Source organism: Poecilia formosa, unplaced genomic scaffold (genome assembly GCF_000485575.1).
Source record: "Poecilia formosa unplaced genomic scaffold, Poecilia_formosa-5.1.2 Scaffold102, whole genome shotgun sequence".
NCBI classification, from domain to species: Eukaryota; Metazoa; Chordata; class Actinopteri; order Cyprinodontiformes; family Poeciliidae; genus Poecilia; species Poecilia formosa.
The window spans coordinates 495660-515327 of NW_006800041.1; the positions used below are offsets into that span (position 1 = coordinate 495660).

At 37.5% G+C, this 19668-nt stretch overlaps 1 protein-coding gene across 2 annotated transcripts; it reads right to left on the reverse strand.

The window, feature by feature from the left end:
- Positions 1-487: 487 nt before the first annotated feature.
- On the reverse strand, positions 488-17844 carry LOC103142816 (AN1-type zinc finger protein 3-like). 2 transcript variants are annotated; one of them, XM_016674813.1, is made up of 6 exons: positions 17501-17844; positions 11128-11168; positions 10048-10233; positions 7966-8031; positions 5258-5320; positions 488-2376 (listed from the first exon to the last, which is right to left on the reverse strand). In XM_016674813.1, the coding sequence occupies exons 1-6, from the start codon at positions 17581-17583 to the stop codon at positions 2222-2224; spliced, it is 594 nt and encodes a 197-aa protein (XP_016530299.1). In that variant the 5' UTR covers positions 17584-17844; the 3' UTR covers positions 488-2221. The 2 variants fall into 2 exon arrangements, with proteins under 2 accessions (XP_016530299.1, XP_007559121.1); XM_007559059.2 differs by having other exon boundaries at positions 5111-5320; positions 17501-17840.
- Positions 17845-19668: the final 1824 nt, after the last annotated feature.

The window sequence follows — 19668 nt, forward strand, 5'->3', positions numbered from 1 at the left end:
TGGCAAAAACCTTGACAGCAAAAACAATCTTCCCAATTAGAACCGTTGCAGCTCTAAACTCAGCAGAGCATAACAGGAAGAAAAAGAGATTACACTCCGACTGGCAACTGACCAACTCCAACATTTAGGGACCTCTTTTGATCACTGCTAAATGTTTTTTTTCTTCATAACATTAATTAGTGCAGCCTACCTCAGAGGCCCATTGCAGCAAACATGGGCAACTTTAGTTAAAAGTCTCTTTTGACGCACACGGTTTCCACACATGAGCACGAACACGAGCAAAGATAAGTGAATTAGAGAAGCTTTATAGCAGCCCTCTGTGAGCAGTAAACAGACGTTTATAACTCTATAAAAACCAGCAGAATATTAGAACACTCCAGGGAACCGGCACGTTGCAAGAAGACTCAACCTGCAACGTCTTACATTTGCCTAAAATACGTTACGCCACATAGAATGCTTTGGAAGCAAGTACACCAGAGATGACCAGTTTTTGTCTAACCCAGTTTATTTTTAAATCAGTAAAATAACAGGAAAGTGGAAGCAGAAAAGTAACGCAAAAGAAACATATATATATATTTATATATCTATAATCTTTAACATTCATTTTCTCATTTTTAAGCACATCACAACCAAATGCTTAAGTCCAAAAAGTAAAAGAGGTTAAACAAGGTTTTCTTTAGGATACACAAGATTCATTTATTTCCTTGTCATTCTTTCCACAGTCCCCCAAGAAGAGATGTCGAAGGCAACTGTAGCCAATTATTTCAAACACTTTGCTCGCCATAGTTCGGTTTCCTCAGTTACACCAAACCAAGGAGGAGGAAAGAGAACAAACAAACCGAATGATATAATGAAAGATGTGGAAAATAGGAGGAAGGTGCATGTGATGATCCTGCTGAATGAAAATCAAATCTTGTATTGAGGAATATTAATATACTGGTTAACGGAGAGAAACTCAAAGATATATCACTTCAATGCTGGCACGGAAACTAGCCGGCAGTGAAGAGCTAAAACATGATGTGCAAGACCTGATTAAACAAGACTCCAAAACAGGAACCCACCACTTACCAAAATTCTTCAATACGTAAGGGTGCAAGCCTTCCAGGTTCCTCATTAGCACATCGTCTCGTATGTCCTTATAACCAGCCTTTTTCAATTTTACATACAACAAGCACACAAAAGCCTCATACTTGTTGATTAAAGAGCATGGATTTGAAGAAATGCTTACATGTGAAAGATAAGGAGAGGATAAGCAGATTGGAAAAAAACAAAAAACAAAACATAGCCCCTTCCCAACACTGAAATCTACATAATCCAAGAGCAAGGAGTTTGCTGTCCCCATGTGTCCACATCCGGCACAGTGCAGGTCCTGATTATAGACCGTCAGTGTCCAGAAACTTTTCTTTCTTTTAGTCTACTGTGGCAGAAGCACCTTCAGTTTTAAACAATGTGGAAACAAATGGTTAAATGGTTTTCTGCAGAGCAGAGGAAAATAAAGCGAGCTGGTGGGAGTGCGAGGGCAGGGTGAGCGCCGGAGATCCTGAGGTGGGTGATTAATAGCGGTTTGTCTTTCTGAAGGGGTCAGGGTTGTAAGAGCTGGATGGTCAGTGTGGGTTAGACGTGACTTGAACCGAGGCTGGCTAACTAGCTAGCCTCACAAAGTCCATTCTTGGCGCAGGGTACAAAGATGCTCTGGTCTGGATTCTGAGGTAAAGAGCAGTCTAGAAACAGCGCCAAAGCCAAAGTGTGCAAGAAGTATGACCAATTCTTTCTCCTTTTTCTCCTCCTAATCATTCTTTTTTTTTTCTTTTTTTCTGAGGTAAAGAGTACAGTCTGGTTTCCAACACAAACATAAGAGCTATTTCATCTTGACATCCCTTTATATACTTTCACACCATTCATAGATTTGTAGTCAAGAGCTCATCAAAAAAAAAATTATAATTTCTCTTCTCTAAAATGTTCCTCTTATTGAATGTATTTTACTTGCAACAGGCATCTTAGCAAAAGGGATATGATAAGACCAAGAGGAGCAGGGGAGAACTGAAGAGCAAGCCAATTTTAAAATGGACCAAATTCAGGTTTGTATCCAAAAAAACAAAACAAAAAAAAAAAAACAACTTGTGAAAAACCCTGAAGAATTAAAGAGGAGGAGAAAAATCATATCCCCGTTAGTGCTGAGACTCCGTCTGAAAGCCGAGGCTCCTCTGGGGAGAATTGCTGCTCATGAACACTCCTCCCCGATGCGCTGGCATGAGCGGCCCACTTTACGGTCCAGCTTGACCATCTTGAGCACAGCCTCCTGACGGCCGCGCCCCTGGTGGTCAAAGAGACAATCGTGTTGCTCAGGAAGACGGTGGAGCATGCAGAAGACGAAGCCTGGACAGTAAGGGAGGGGACATTGGTATGAGAGGGAGAAGGTCATTTAATTTACTGCATCAAAAAATAAAAAATAAAATAACAACTGAGCATGTAAAACATACCACAAACAACAGACCATTTTAAACTGGATTTGACTTTAAATAGTTCTGCTTTCCGTTTCCTATTCTGATTCTATTCAGCAGAGAACAATCGTCTTCCTCACAGACTCTGCTGTAGCAATAAATCCTGCCGATATGGTATGCTCAAAACGATCAGAAATTATTGTTGGCTCTATTCGTCAGAAATTACTTAATTAATACACATTTTAACACTGCAGCCATTCAATAAATGGTGATTAAAAGCCCAGTTTGACATCTGGCTGCAACGCAATTAAAACCCGTATGACGACTGCATAAAGGAAGGGAATAGCAGGCGGAAAGTTGGGCAACAATGGGACATAATTTTCCTCCAATCAGAAGCCACACAAGCAAAAATAGCCACCAAGCTCTTTTGGTATTCTAAGCTCTGCTGGTTAATTAAACCTTTTGAAAGTATTAGTGAGCTCATTATAAATGAAGTAACTTTTCTCATTTTGATGAAACATGTCAACAAAGGTCAAGTTTTTAAACATTATACAGCGTTAGATTTGGGTTTACTTAAATATTTAACTTAGAAGAAACAATCAAAAAAAAGCCAAATTAAAAGGCATTGTGTCTGTCACCTTTGACCTCTGAACGCAACACAACGGAGCACTGACTAAGCCACAACCAAACCCTACTGACACTGACTCAAGCTACATAAAATGCATTACTAACCTTTACTACCTTTGCTGTTGCTTAAAACACATTGTGTAAATTTTAAGTACAGGAACCCTTTCATTAAATGGTAGTTTATTTTAATTGCTATTGCATCTTTATCAACCAAACTTTTTCCTTCCACACCACTTTCTATAAATAGGTTAGGTTACAGTAATTTTTCAGCAATGATCTTTGTGGCTTTCTTTTTGCAGTGTGTGTAAACGACTAAAATATCTGATGAACAACTGTCAAAGTCATCTGTACGAACATGGCCACAAAGCATTTCTGTATCCAAAATGTATTTGTTTGAATTGCCCCACTATACAATAATTTTGCTTAAGAAATTGGGTTTTCACATCAGATACTTGTAATGCATCTCCTTCTTTGTGTTCACTCTGTTAAGTAGAGGTTTAATTGTTTGAATAGAAACACTAAAAGGAAAATCACAGCTTTTCTAAATGATAAAGATGCGCCTGTATTCACTTAATCTTCCTTAAATACCCTGAACTGATCAGGTAATTATTTCTGTCCAAATATGAAGAACCTGAATAGCGGAAAAAAAAAAAGGTGGGATTCAAGTTTTTTCCTAACTACATTTTTATTCCACTAATTTAAATTGACTCAAGTTACTGCTTCTGGACCCGTAAGTCTGTAATTGCATAATATTCCGAGAGCAATGTGATTCAGAATGATTTTGTTCCTGGGTTTTTTTTTTGCCTCTAATGTCAAAACTAATGAGTTAATTAGCAGTTTAATACCAGAGCCCTTCCCTTATGTCATACTAATACTTAGAAAGATTAATATTAGAGGCAAAGCGAATCGAGCAGATGCCTACAGAGTGTGACAACACTGGATCACTTTCTCTGCTGGCGGATTCTTTTCTCCCCAATTTACAATCTGAAATGCATTCATGCTTTCAACTCATTTTCAGATCCTCTTGGCTTACAAACAGCAGCACATTCTGCCAGGACCATTAGCAAAATAATCTGAAATGACGGCAACAGTCGAAATTACTATAATTGCCACCATTTCCCCTTTTGGTTTCCTAAAAGCCATGTTTTCACAGTAAGCATTAAACTACTAGGAATTGATGACCAATGCACTGGGAAAAAAAGGGGAGAAGTCAATTTCCACTTTAGATATTAATGCACTGGTATAAGGAGACTGATATTAAATAGCAAAGAGCTTTGACTTTTGAAGTACTTTAATTTGTATGCAAACAAGTTGATTAGGAAGCCAAGTATTGGTTTAAACTGCATTAGGGCTTGTGGTAATTGGCTTATGTTTTATTTGCAATGAGAAACATTCAAGCTCTCTGCAGTGGTCCCTATAGGCCAACAAAAGCACAAAAACTAATGGCAGAGCCAAAGCTGAATTGCTCTTCTGCAAATTTTCTAATCCGTAATTAAAACTTTGAGCCAGATGACGTTAAAGTATTTTTCAATCTTTAAGGCAGGTAATAATCAATGCTGTAGTACGCACACACACTTTGGATTTGACCTTTTACCTAAATGAGCTCTCTATGTTAAGATTGCTCAGAAATATTTATCTGTACTTCAGGTAAAGTCAAAGCAAACATCTTATCAATTTAAGTGGTATTCCAAATTTTTAAAAACATATCTAACTTTAAATGCTAAAAAAGTCTAATTTATAATCTTATTTTACTCATTTAGAAATCCAGAAAGCTTTTTAACTATAATTTTCAACCTTTCCCTTTCAGTTTGAGTATTGACTCATTTTTGTTTCTGTTCCAAAGGAATTTTAATCCTGACAATTAGCCAGAAATCCCATAATTCTAGTTTCAATATGTCATTCAAATCACTTGCTGCAAAGGTACAAAAAAAAAAAAAAGACACATTCATACTGATCCTGTATGCGCTTGATAAATGTGTTAATCAGTGTGTTCAACTACGAATGTACCTAGATGGATCATATTACTGATAATGTCATCATACCACAGCGACAGGAGCCCAGTTCCTGCTGTACCAGCTCCAGTTTAGTTTGGCAGCGATGGCAACGTTTGCGGCTCCGCTGTTTAGAGCCGCTGCGAGAAGAAAATGGCGAAGATGACAATGATGATGACGACGATGAACACTCCTCACCCTCTGGGACCTCAGCCACCCTTGCTCGCTTCTCTGGTGAAGAGTCACTTTCTGACTCTGAGGCTTAAGACACAGGAAAATGTGCACAGATAAAGTAAACAAGATAGCACAAAATAAACAATTGCAAAAAAAAATTACGGTTAACTGCATTTCCATGAGTTCTTGGTCACATTTACAGCTAATATTGATTATGTATAGTTAGGTTTAAAGCTGCTGAAAAATTTGTTAAAACTGTCATTATGTCCTGACAGTGAGACAAATAATTTATGAAAAAAATGAATAATTGGTGGCAGAGAAACAACTTAATATTACAGAAAAATAGAACTTCTTACAATCTTGACAAGCTCCGCTGCGGGGGAGGAGCTGCAGCGTAGCAGAGGAAATGGCGGAGGGAGTGTGCTTGTTCAAATTTTCAGGCTAAGCTTATGGTTTTCTCAAAACTCCCCGCTGCAGTTTTAAAAGTTGAAGCACATAAAAAAGCTGCATGATGACCAAAACAAGTAAAGATTGACCTGTTTTCTGGAAGAGATTAACATATTTGAAGGTTGTTATCCAATCTAAAATGGTTTAAAGATGAATTAACAACTATTTACTACTGAAAGAGGGCAAAATGCTGGTTTGGTGTCAAAAAAAAAAAAAAAACTATGAAGAAGGAGGGAGAAAGTAAGATTAATAGGTCTCCTGTTTTAGATTACATGCCCGACATGAGGGACAGTAGGAGCCTGTAGCAAGCTTCCGCTGGTTGGCTAGAATTTCAACTCAGCTTTTCTCATCAATCCAGCAGACTTTTTCCCCAGCCCTGCCAAAATGCAGATCAGCACTCAATAAATCTCTGAGAACTAGGCCATGCAGTGCAGTCAGACATCCCCCTCCCCGTCCCACTAGCCTGTCTCATCGATCCCCTATATATGCGAGTGTGTGAGTCTGTACATGTGCAGCTTCAAGCTGTGAAAAATGGCATCCTTTCTCCCTTAGCCTCACTATCCTTGTATGTTGCTGTTAATCTATATGGGTTAAAGCAATCTTACAAGTAATTTAAATTAGAGTCAAAGTTAGGCTAAACAGCTTTGATTTATTTGGATCACACACAATAAAGAAATGTGCAAAAACAGTACAAGTGCAGGTTTTAAACATCAATACATACAGGCCTGAAATGATGTAACACGTGAATGTGTGTTTAACCCCAACACTCACATGACTCTGTAACTTTAGACAGGAGATCAGCACATTCACACACAGCGGGGAGAGACTTGCCTACTTACTTCACAGCTGTCTTAGATCATGTCACGTTGTTTTGCCTGTAACTTACAGTGGCTCTCAAAAGTCTCCACACTTTGGTAATGTAACCCACACACGTGACTTTTATCCTGTGCAATTTAACTGAATACATAAACTTATTTGGGCAAAAATAAAATGCAATGGTGAAATGGTTGCGTAACTTTGCACACTTTTGAACTAATACTTTGCTAAAGCAACTTTGATTCCAATTTAGTGCACATCCGATTGAAGTTTACTGAAGTTTTACAAATCTATCCAGTTGTGACCTCCCTTGTCCTCTTTTGAAGTCACCGTTTGGTCAGCTTGGATGTATCCTTGTGCCAACTGTGTAGCTAGAAAATATTTTAATTGTTTTTTTTTTTTTTAGCTTTCTTGAAGACAGGAAGCCTTGTGCCAAAACAGACTGGTATATGGAACTATAGTAGCCTCCTCCACCGAGACAAAAGAGAAAACAAAGTAACCCCAGAGCATGACGCTACCACCATCATCTTTCAGAGCTGGCACGGTGTTCTTCTGGTGAAGTTCAGTGTTGTTTTCTGCCAAACAAACATTACAAAATTGTATGTCAAAAGTTCAAACTTAGCTTACATTCTCCCTCAGGGCTTTGGGAATGTTTAGTCATTTGCTCTTTGGGGAAAGGAATTACATATTTGTAAGGTAAAGAAAAATAAGAATATAGGCTGTTGTTACATTCAGATAACCAGCTCTTTTTGGAAATTCTTGCATTTCCTTCAATGTTATTGTCAACTTCTCTTGTTCAGTTTAAGTCTTCTTTTCTTGTCAGAAATGTCTAATTTTGTAATGTCCCATTTTTTTCCTTGTAATATGGTGTGTATAAAATGCTGTGGAATATTTTGTACCCTTCTCTAGACTGAGGAAATTGTACAAGAAGTTCCTTTACTTCCTCTCCCTTCTGAGTTTAGCGAAAGGATGCAAACGAGCAAATTCAAAAGGCTCCTATTCCTACAGCTGAACTTTACAGCTTTAATCACAATGACTAATGGGAGGTGTGAGCTCCAGAAAACTGGAGTGATTTTGCATTTTTACCTCATAAATCTGTTTATATAGAATATTTGTCATATAATATTTAGAATAGGTTTCAAAATGATTATGGAATAATTTTCATATTTCTCAACAGGTGGTGCACACTTTTGAGAGCCATTGTAGTTTGTGTCACTTTATGTCTGTCTGTGTTGTACATCCTGGCTACTGTTCCAAGTGTCTTTGCCCACACTAGCAAACAAGTAGTTAGCTTTTGTTTGCCCATTCTGCATGATCCACGTATCCTTCCCTTCAGAATACTCCCAGGAATAAAACAAATCTCTTTTGGGTCTATCCAATGCCTTTGATCCTGCTGGGCTCTCAAAAATCAGCTGTGTAAGTGAAAAGAACAAGCGAGTGGTAAAAGACATAACAGAACCAAGGCATACCAGATTCGTATGAGCGCTTTGTGGGGGTGGAAAGTGAAGCCAAGACAGTATCTGTGTTGGATAGTCCTGAAAAACAGACAATACAAGCAAAATGGGAGCAAAAATAAGAAAGGGCAACAATTTAAAAAAAACAACTGAATGTGATGATATTATTTCCTCCCTCTTAAGACTCAGTTTTGCTGTCTTAGATCACCGTTTTCTTCTGTCTGGGTTTCTAAATTATTAATAGAACAGAGATATTTCACTACATTATAAAGATTCAAATGAAGCAGAGACAGATGGGTGCACTACTGGGTTACACTGAAAAGCTCAGTTTAAAATCAGAAAGCAGCATAAACAAAGGCTAACAGACATTTTGCCCATGGATACTCTTGTACCATTTTCCACACAGTACCAGCTAAAAAGACCGTGACTCTCCAGTGTGGAATCCATTATTTAAGCTGTGAGGTGTTTTGTTTTTTCACACCAGCTATGATGGATAGCTAACAAAAGATGCTACAGCCTCCCGTGAGCAGATTGAAGCCAATCCACGGATGGTTAAAAAAAAACAACAACTTTCTATAAGAGCTCTACAAAATATTTTTATACAATCTATAATCTGCTATTCCAGTTTTAAATCTCAGAAAATTTTAACCTTTCAGTGAACCTTTTACATAATTGACTCCTTGTTCTAAGGAACCCAACAATTACACACACATACCAGAGAGAAAAACAACAGTGACACTGAAACAAGTTAATGGCAATGAAAAAAACAACTTTTTTAATCACATAAACTGATATAATTTGTGAAGCTAAGCAGATTAATAAACTAGCTTCAACAGAAATTTATATTTGCAATGTATTGCATTAATCTAATATATGGTCAAAATTACTCCTGCAGTTATTTCACAGTTGACAAGGTTATTGAGATGTTTTTTTTAAGTTCCACACATCAATTTTACTACTGCTACTTTGCTACTTTTTTTCACCTGTGCCAAATAGACCTCTACAAATAAACTTGTCATACTATAGGGATGACGGATGCCAGGGCAATTGTAGGTGTCCTATTTGGACTTTTGCTTCTGAGAAGACATCCTTTACTATCACTCTGTTAGTGTCTATAAGGACAAGTGGAACTTGCTTCTTCGGCAGACATAGCAATCAATTAAATTCTACAATACAGATTCCGTTCAATAAAATTTAAAATTGTGTATTTTAACTCAGTTTGGGTGCTTTAGTTCTCTTTAAACGGCTTATATCACCATTATGCACCTCTGTCGATGCTTTGTGCATTTTAGATAGGTTAGATTTTGACACTAGTTATAATTTAAACCAAAATGATGAACAAAAAGATGTCAGGAGAATGGAAGTACACTCGCCCAAGGTTATCTGCAAAGGGGGCAGAGCAGCGGGAGGAGTACAGTCCAGTAGTACACCCGAAAGCATAATGCTCTTCTGGGATAAAGATAGGAGGATAATAACTATGTAAGGATTTTTTTTTCTTTTTTTTTCTTCTGACGAACCAGGAGCAATTAAGAGGATGAAAATGTTTGAAGACTTAAGAGTACAAGAGTCTTAGCAATCCAGATTGGAATGTTGTGCCATTTGTAGTAATTGTGGTTATTAAAGTAAGATGAGTGTTTTCAAGGTGTTTTGATAGAAATTGATTTTCTGTGGTGTCTATATGCTTAGAGACATTTTCCTAGCAGGAACCGAATGAAGTGGATCTCTGAGCTAAAACCAGAATCAACACTGGAAAGGAAGAGATGCTGCTTTGGCATCGGTCTGAACAGATCCTGACTGGTTCCTGTACATTCACAATATGGTTTTGTTTTCCCACAAAAGCCGGCAGCACAGGTTTTGGCACATTTCAAACAAAACAAGCAAGCAAACAAAAAATGTTTTTATGAGTTTGTGCTGAAAAGCTCGTTTTCCATCTGTGGTCAGGGAGAGAGTTTTCACCATCTGACTCAATAAATTTGTGTTTTTGACATACCCATCTTTGTCCAGTCTTATCCTTATGTCTCAGAAAACCATATTACAAACTGTAATAAAAAGCAGCATATTCCAGGAAAAAATTAAAAACAAAATCTTTGGTCTTACCATTCTGAATATGAACAGATGCCACTCCAGTCTCTCCTGGCGAAGGTTCTTCTGAAATGTTGGATCTTGACATCAGCGACTGACTAATGCTGTTTGTTTCAGTACAGAAGATGTCCGTTTGACTGCTGCTGGTGCTTGAAGAGGTCTTTGGGGCACAATCTTCGTTTGGCTGTTTCTTCTCAGTGTCTAAGAAGAAATTGGCAGGTTGAAATGCGTTTTCTTCTTGTCCCAGTCTACTTATTCCAAAAGAACTTTCATGTTTTCGAAATTAACAGGGCAATGTTTCAAATATGTGTGGCACAGCAATGCATCGTTGGATGAAGAACAGAACTGAACAGATTTTAGGTTAAGAGCCAAGACTCTCTGGCATGTGATTATAACTTGAGCAAGGTGAAATTAAAAGGTTCCGGAGATAAAATACCCTGAGATGCATAAATATGAATATTCTTTTATACCAATATGTAATTTTTGGACATACTAATGACCAAGTTTTAGTAATCAGAAAAAACACTTTTTAATTAGTCAGTCAAATGACATCTTGAGATTATGTTTTAAAAACTAGCCTTTTATTTTATTGAGCATTTTATGAAGAAATACTTGAGACCTTTTAATCCTGCAGTAGATTTTTTCTTCTTCACATATTTACTACCCTATATGCGTGAGTAAAAGTTACATTTTATGACATTTGCCCAGACAGTGGTCACCAAGTGCTTCACAGGAAAAGTACATTCAACAAAATACGCAGCAATCAATGCACAATACATAAAATGAATACAATAAAACCATAAATGCACATTATAAAAGCTTATATAGCAGTATCTGTGAAAACTGTAAAAACATATTTTACAGGCATCGTTAATACAATACAGTCCAATCAGCTTGTTTTCCTGTGTAAACTCGTAACAAAGCTATTTAGAAGACCGCATAAAAATATTCAACCAAAACTGCTCACCACTTTCTAAAATGGGAAATTTATTTACTTAGAGACAAGTAGCATTAACTCGACTTGGTGTACTCCTCATTTAATACAGTAAGAGGTAGAATGTACCAGGCACAAATTGATAGATGAGAGTAACTTACCTGCGAAACATTTAGAGCAGAGATTCTTAGTTTTGCTCGACCTGGGGGGATTACAGAACACTTTGTTAATGACATCTTCAGTGGTTAAAAGGGAAAAATAAACAAACACCTGAGGGCTAGGATTCAGTTTTATGGAAGATAGCAAGTCTAATTGATCAAGTCGTTAACCAACGTCTGTTTTGCAACAACAGGCAGTCTCTCTCTTCAAGACCGGAATGTAAAATGTCCAGCAGCTCATTGAAACCATGGCCAAAACAAGAAATTAACTAAATAAAATAATAACAAAAAGGCCAGAGAAGACAATGGAGTCTTGGTGGGTTAATAAAATAAAATACAAAACAGTAACAAAGTAAGAAGTAGAACTGAAATACAAAAATTAAGTAAAATTAGTATTTATTTCCTAGACAGGTTCAGTATTCAGCTTACAGGAGAGCAAGATTTTATGAGATAACAGGAAGGCTGAAGTTATTACAGCAAAGTTACATCAGAGTTTAAAACTTTTTCACATCCAACTTTTCTCTGTGATGGAACATGCTGGATTTGAAAATGCGGGAGGCCTTTTGAAAATCTCTAAATTAAGGTAAAAGTCTACATTTCTTCGGGAATATACAGAGTATGAAGTTTATAGTTAGCAAAGCTAATAATAATTAATGTTATCTTTTTAAGACTCTGTACCCCCAATAGGAATCATCAACAGAAAAAAATAATAATCTTATATGCTTTTTTTATATTATTTTTAAAGTGAAAGAGAATTATTTAAGATTATTTGTTTTATAAAAACAGAAACTTGGAAAACTAGGCGCAATACTTTCATTATGGAATCTCTAATCAGCAGTTATTTCAACATTTAATTAAAACTTTACTCCTAAAATCCCATTACTTACTTCCTTAGAAGCAGCAAATGTCTGGAATTATCAATTATGTTCCAAATAAAATCAAAAGACACCTAGGACACAGTTTTGGCAAGGCAGACAGCTCACTTAACAATTGTTTAAACAATTTGATTGTTGCTTTTGCAACAACTGTTAATGAAAAACCTCAAATAACCTGACCTGTTCATGAACAACAAATGCATTTTAGTTTTCTAGAGCCCTAAATGTGTTTCTTACAGTCCCCAAGACAAGGCTCTTCCTTCTCATCTTAAAACAGATCTTAGAAATAAAATAGCTATTGTTACAGAGTGGAGCGGCGAAGCCTTGATGGTTTCAGTAGCGCAGCTCTTTCAACAGATAGCTCTAGCTTCCTCCTGTGAAGGCTCTTCTCATTTCCTCTCCGGCCGTCGTCCTGACTGTCTGTGCACAAAGTGTGACGGTCGCTGCTATCAGTCACATTCTATTTATTTTGGGCGCTTCGTTGCACACCTTTGTCCTCGTTTCTAAAAGTAGGGTCAGCTGCAGTCAACCAGAGGGGATGGCTGGCATTTTCTAAGTATGTATAGTCTTGAGTTTGAAACAGAAAAGAGGAAACGAGAAACTAGGATGAACCCTAAATCTCATGCATGTAGAGAGCATATAACCCCCATCGTTCTATTAGTCCTGCAAATGAAAGGCAATCAAACCACAGTTTCATTAAGAAAGATTGGAATGAAGACAGGTGAGAAATATGCTGAAGCCTAAATAAAGTCTGAAAAGAGTGCAGAAAACCTGCGTTTCACCACTGGCCCAGTGCTAACAAGAATACCTAATTAGTAAAGATTCTGTCATCTCCAGTTTAAGTGACACAAAACTGGGTTAAAATTGTTAATGTTTGAGGAAGTCTGATTCTGTTAAGGTGGTACTGATACAATTAAAACTAAAAGATCTAACAAAAACCTTCTAAAATACCTACCAAGGACATTGTGTCACCTGTGAAGGAGACTAAATTATTTAGAGTGATGGTCTATCACATACAGGAACTAAGCTGGATTTAAGTCACAAGGGAAGATGAGACCATAAATAATGTACTACTGTGCCACATTTGCAGTGTAAAATTATTCCTTTTTACAGTTTCCACAAAAATGAACAATAATTAGGAAATTTAATGCCAGACTGCAGCATTAATTGTGCGCCATTTTCTGCAGACAGAAAAATTAGGTTGACACCTTTGGTCAAAGTATACAACAGTTTAACGTCACAGTTTCAAACCTGCAACATTTTTCAGCAACGCCATTCCTGTGGTTTGGACGCTTTCTACTGAGAATGCAGAGACAAAGTAGCTTCAGCATAGAGCACAGCACCTTTTAGTTCACTACCTAGCCAAAAGCTTAATGTAAGATTGCTCTAAATAATTTACAACAAGCATTAATTTTACAACTTGAGAAAAATGCAAAATTCTCCTCTCTAAAAGGAAACCAGATGAAAGAAAACACACCCAGCTGCCATTCTGTCTGCTTTTTCTCCAAGCTGGAAAAACCAAAATGAATGAAAAAAAAAAAAAAAAGATTTCTAAACATTAGGAGAAATTAGTGAAGGATTATCATCTGGTGTTGGTTAAAGTCAGATTTATTTCTATATATTTGGTTTATGATGGATAATGACTTAACAGCTGGGAGGTGCATTAGAGCTATTAGATGAACATTAAACTGATTATCTTGACTAGAGCCAGTTTACGAGAGTTTTTGTGTTTCTTATGTATGCTCACTTAATCACAGCGCTATTAAACAGAGAATAACTCCATCACAATCAAGCAGATAGAAAAATAGTCAACTTTATTATTACTATTACTCACATTAAATATATTTTTATATAAAATATTTACGCCACACTTCCTAAAAACAATTATTGAATCAAATCCAATTAAAAATCCTAATATAAACCCACCTATTTTACAATGAGTTCATAAATTTCTAATCAGCACTGAAGTGTACCTAAAATGATCAGTTTTAAGTTATGACTTAATTCTTAGATGACCAGCTACAGCTATACATGGCGACCTTGAGTGAGTAAGAGTTTGACAAAACGGCACTAATGGGGAAGTCAAACGTTAAGGCAGGCAAGCTGAATAATGAGTTCCCTCATTTTAGACAGTAATCTACAATAAGGAACATCTGTTTTACGTCTTCAGCATTAAAAGCAGATTACATGGCATTACTAGAAATCCCATTCATCTCTCGTTCATTGCCCACTTGCAATAATCCTTCTGACAGCTACTCAAGCGACCTGCATGTTTCTCAAACAGTAACAGCAGTCTGAAGAACCTAGCACTTTGGTGCCATATTCAGAAATAATGATGAACATTCAGCTTAGCCTTCATATTTTCCAAAGTTCCCATGCTCACTGGCTGTGTCTGCAAAACTCTTGATTCTGACCACCCAACTCTTTTGTCTGCCTAATGAGGACAAATTCTTCACTTCCACCAAATACTTACAGAAGTACTGGCTCACGACTTTTTGTTTCGGTTGTAGGGGAAATGCATTCCAGTTGGACGAAAGAATGTCAAACTACCTGCCACAGAAGTGATGTGGCTAGAATGAATGTTGGAAAAGTATACCTCTCTACCACATGAGAGAAATTAAATCTCAGAATGTCAACCAACCTAAAAAAAAATATCAAGGCAGTCAAACTGTCTGCACTTGTATTATGTTACTTAGCAAGAAAACTCTTTGGAACTGGGCCTTTTATATGTTTCAATATACTTAATCTAACTGTATTAGACTGAAGCAGTTGGAAAAACACATGACAGACTTTAAATGTATTTATCTTCATGTGAATATAACTGATTAAGATTCCGTGTAGTGCCTTGACATAATTTTATAAATTGCAGTTTTCTGAGTTGAGGGTTGCATCATACTGCACACTGTTCAAGTAAAAAATTTAAACACCAACTCATTTTGGAGCAACATTTTTACTTTTTTACAGCAGTTTGGAAGCGGGGCTCAATTCTAAAGTCGAACAATACGTTCAGAGCAATATAATGTTTTTAACTTAGTTTTAAATACATTTTTAGTATTTGCACTGCTTGCAACAACAGTTGTCCAAGTCCAATCTTTGAGAACTACTATCCTGGAACTTTAGATGCATCCTTTCTCCGACACATCTGAACTACATGGATGGCTTGTTACCAGGTAACTGCAGAGCGAGCTGAAGGACATACTGATGAGGGAATTCAGCTTTTTCATTCAGGTAGCTCTTGAGGTATGAACTTGAGCAGCCAAGCTCTATAGCTGGGGTCTTCAAATCCAGGCTGGTATCCTACAACTTTTATGTGCTTCTCTGCTTCAACACACCTGAGTCAAATAATGAGGTCATTAGCAGGACTCTGGAGAACTTGACCGCATACTGAGGAGGTGATTCAACCATTTGATTCAGGTGTGTTTCACCAAAGACGACACTAAAAATTGCAGGACAACAAATAGTGAGGCCTGGATTTGAGGATCCCTGCTCTACAATATGCAAGATACTGTTTTGTTAAACTTTGTCAAACTGTTAATAATTAACACAATTTCAATTCAGGCATCCATAACCTGGATGCTAGTATCAGTAGGTCCGTGGATACCCTTTTTCTCCACGTTTTATCTCTTCAATAGCAAGTACTTACATGCTAGTGTGGGTTAAAGGTTTGAGAATCTCCACTGATAAAGTAAACGCACCCAAAATAAACTTATTTACTTCCTTTTACGCTGAAGAAGGTTGTCAAAGGGACCTGGTCTTTTTTAGAATAGAATTTTAAAATGAATCTCTGAATTAATATCCTCACATACCCTAAATGACCTAATTTGGTAAATAATCCCACGCTTTCCTTGCTTGGGGAAGAAAAAAAAAAATCAAATTGAAAGGTATAAAATTATGAATGAGGTCACTGCATTTTGACTAATCATCTTCAGATGTCTCCAATAATAACTCAAAATACCAAGAGTAATTTTTAAATGTATAATATTTAAATACAATAGTGCATATAATAATAATAATAATAGTAACCATTATTATTTATTTATAATTCCCTTTAAGACTTGAGATATTGATGGAATAAAATTCATTTGGTTAATTAACATTATTTCAAAAGGTGCAAACATCTCTCTATAGTCTCACAACATATCAGATCAAATACCAAGCAATAAAACCTAAAAAGAATTTTTGGAAGCCCTAAGAAAGTATATTTTATGGAGCCAAAGGTTTGAGGAAGGATACAAATATATTTCAACAGCAATGAATGCTCCGAAAACCACCACGGTCTACATTTATCAGAAAAGGAAGAAGTCTGGAGCCATAAAGAGCCTTCCTAAGTCTGGCCGTCTGACCACACAGACTAAATGGGGAAGAAAGCTTTGGTTAGAAAGTTGACCAAAACTCCAATGGTCCAATAAGCTCCACAATTTCCTTTGTGGGGATAAGAGAACCATCAGCAAAGGCTAACAATCATGCGGTAGTTGATTGATTGGTAGTTGCCAGAAAGAGGCCACTCCTCATGAAAATATTGCAGCTAACCTGAAAATTGCCAAGAACAACTTTAAGGAAGTCAGATCAGGATGAAAATTATTATCTGGTCTGATAAGGCCAAAAAAGAACCTCGATTCCAAGTTTATGTTTGAGAGAAAAAAAGACACTGGCAACCACCACATCCTGTGAAGCATAGTGGTGGCAGTGTCCTGCACCAGGGATGAACTGGGCAACTCGTCCACATGAGATACAGCATGATCACAGAAAAAAAATCATGAAATCCTGCACCACTTTGCCCTGGGACTGAGACTATTTCAACAATTCATCTTTCAACCCCACAGTTAAGATAACAAAGGCGTGACTTTAGGAGCAGTCTATGAATGTCTGTGAGTGGCTCAGCCAAAGACTACACCTAAATCCAATTTAACATCTCTGGGAAGACCTAAAAATGGCCGTCTACTGACACTCCCCGTCCAACCTGAATTAGCCTGAGAGGACCTGTAGAAAAAAAAAATGTCCCCAACAGGTGTTAATACTGGATTAATAAACATTCAACAAAAATATGCAAATATAAGCTCTTTTTCGTTTTTGAGAAATAAATGTAAAAATATGTGCCAAGACGGAATTATGTTTATTATTATTTTTTTGTTGAAAAAATGGAACACTGCTGTGTTTTCACTCATGGTCTGCTTGACAGCCTTCCAGTGGGTTCACCGTTTGCTACATGAACACCGTGTGTTAACTAGTTCCCACTGTATTAACGCTGTCCCACCTGAAACATTACATGTAGGACTTGTCGCACACTTACCCTACTGTCTACCTTCACAAGCTAACGTTACTAAGGCCAGCTGCTGTTAGCTAGAAGCTAATGCTACAAAACAATGAGGAGGGGGGTAATGACAAGAACGGCAGCTCATCTCTGTTAGAGTTGCTAATGCTAGTAGCAGTCGACTTTGCTAACAGTTGGGAAAGAAAGATACATTGTAAAGAAATATATTTGAGGAAATTTTCTGGCTTACCCCCAGAACCCGCACGGGCAGCGCGGGGGTAAAACGTTGACGTTGCTTGGACCCTTGCTACCCTCGCTCCCGGTGTCCCCCATATCGGACCTCCGTGACAAGCAGGTGAATCCGTGGATGGAGTGAAGGCCTCCTGTTTGCGCTCAGCTAGCCCCGGCTTTAAAACTCCCTACTTGGGTCGGAGTAATTATTAAGAGTTTCAGCCGAAAATGAGTAGCTCTGCCGACACGAGCGGCTTGTGAACACGTAAAATTAATCCAGTCTCAGTGGGTGTCAGGGCCCGTCAAAGCCGACGACGGACAGAGCCACTGGGGACGCTGGGCCGATCAGCTGGAGAGAGGAGCAAACCACTGGAAGAGATGGGAGGAGCGGTGAGTCGCTGTAGGAACTAAACTTCAGCTCATGTGTCTGTGCCGAAGAGTTTCAATAAAAAGTTGTGAGTTTTTTAATTCAACTCTTTGATTATTCACTAAAGGTTTTAAGTTTTTTAGAGAAGCTAAGTTTTGGTATGATCCCTGACTGTGATCGCGAAGGTGATTTCTTTAAAGAGCCACGAATAAAGACAGAATACAACTTTTTTCAGCGTTTAATCATGAGTATTCAGTATATTAATCCAGTAATTTAATTGTTAGGAAAACCTATTAATTGCATTAGGGTGCCACCCAGGAGACATATTTAATTAGACACAAATCCAGCCATAGAACAGAGATATAACTAACAGTGTTTTTCATGGGGAAGACCGCTGACTTGATTGACAGATGTCCAAAAGACAGTCTTCCACTCGTTCAAAAAGAGAATAAGTCACAAAAGGTAATTGCTGAAGAAGCTAGTTATTTGCAAAGTTCTGTATCAAAGCATTTTTAATAGAAAATTGAGTGGAAGGAAGAAGCGTGATAGGAAAAGGTGTGCCAGCAACAAGGCAAACTTCCAATTTGAGAGGATTGTCAAGCAAAATCAATTTAGAACTTGAGGGAGTTTGTCAAGGAGTGGACAGAGGAGTTATCGCATCAAGTGCCATCACACAGAACAACGAGACATGAGCAGCAAATGTCGCAGTTAAGTCACTCTTAAACCAGAGAGAACATCAGATACATCTCACTGGGGCTAAGGAGAAAAGGAACTGAACTGCTTCGCAATGGTCCAGAGTCCCATTGTAGTAAATTCTGAAATTCATTTGGAAACAAATGTTCCAGAGTCTGGAGGAAGAGTGGAGAAGCACAGAAGCCACATTGTTTTAACTCTATTGTGAAGCTTCTAGTCAGAGATGGTTTGAGGTACAGTGTCATCAGCTGGTGTTGGTTCACTGTGTTTTCTGAATGCAGCTGTCTACCATGAAATTCAAGAGCATTTCATGCTTCCTTCTGCTGACAAGCTGTATGGAAATGCTTATTTTATTTTCTATCAAGACTTGGCATGTGCCCACACTGCCAAACATAACAAATCTGGTTCAGTGACCACGGTGTGCCTGTTTTTGATTGGCCAGCAAACACACCTGACCTGAACCTCAAAGAAAATATATGGGCTCTTGTCAAGAGGTAGATGAAAGACACCAGATCCAACCGGGCAGATGACCAGAAGGCAGAAATCAAAGAAATCTGGGCTTCCATTACAACTACGCAGTACCACAGGCTGATCGCCTCAATGTCACGGATGTAGTGATTAATGCAAGAGGAAGTTCAACCAGGTATTGAGTGAAGAGAAATGTACATACTTTTAAGAAACCTAACATCTATGCTTAAATCGCAATATGTGATTGTCAAATTTTTTGAGGCACTGAGATTTGGGTTTTCTTCACTTCAAAGCCATAATCATTAATACTGGGGGGAAAAAAATAAGAGTTTGAAATATTTCACTCAAGCCTTTGTTTGCTTTAATTCATTGGGTATCTTTTTAAATCATTTTGATATTAACATTTATGTAAACGAAACATATACAAGTACTAAAATATGATCATTTGTTCAAATCAAAGATGCAACAGATCCTTTTTGTTTTTCCTTTATAAGTCCTTAAATTTTTAATGTATTTTTATAAACTCTCCAACAAGGCAAAGCTTTTCACTACAAAATACCAAATTCATTAAAACATTTTTAATTAAATGTTTAATAAAAGGACCAGCATGTAGATGTTGCTTGTAAACAGCTGCTGCACATGACTGAGATCAGTGAAGA

What these genes read in the sequence shown, in the direction of transcription:
- LOC103142816 (XM_007559059.2), bottom strand. Translation starts at nt 17,583, where the DNA reads ATGGGGGACACCGGGAGCGAGGGTAGCAAGGGTCCAAGCAACGTCAAC. An exon ending in TGCCCGTGCGGGTTCTGGGG is followed by an intron (nt 11,169 to 17,500) that starts GTAAGCCAGAAA and finishes TAATCCCCCCAG; the next exon opens with GTCGAGCAAAACTAAGAATC. An exon ending in AAAGCGCTCATACGAATCTG is followed by an intron (nt 5,321 to 7,965) that starts GTATGCCTTGGT and finishes CTGTGTCTTAAG; the next exon opens with CCTCAGAGTCAGAAAGTGAC.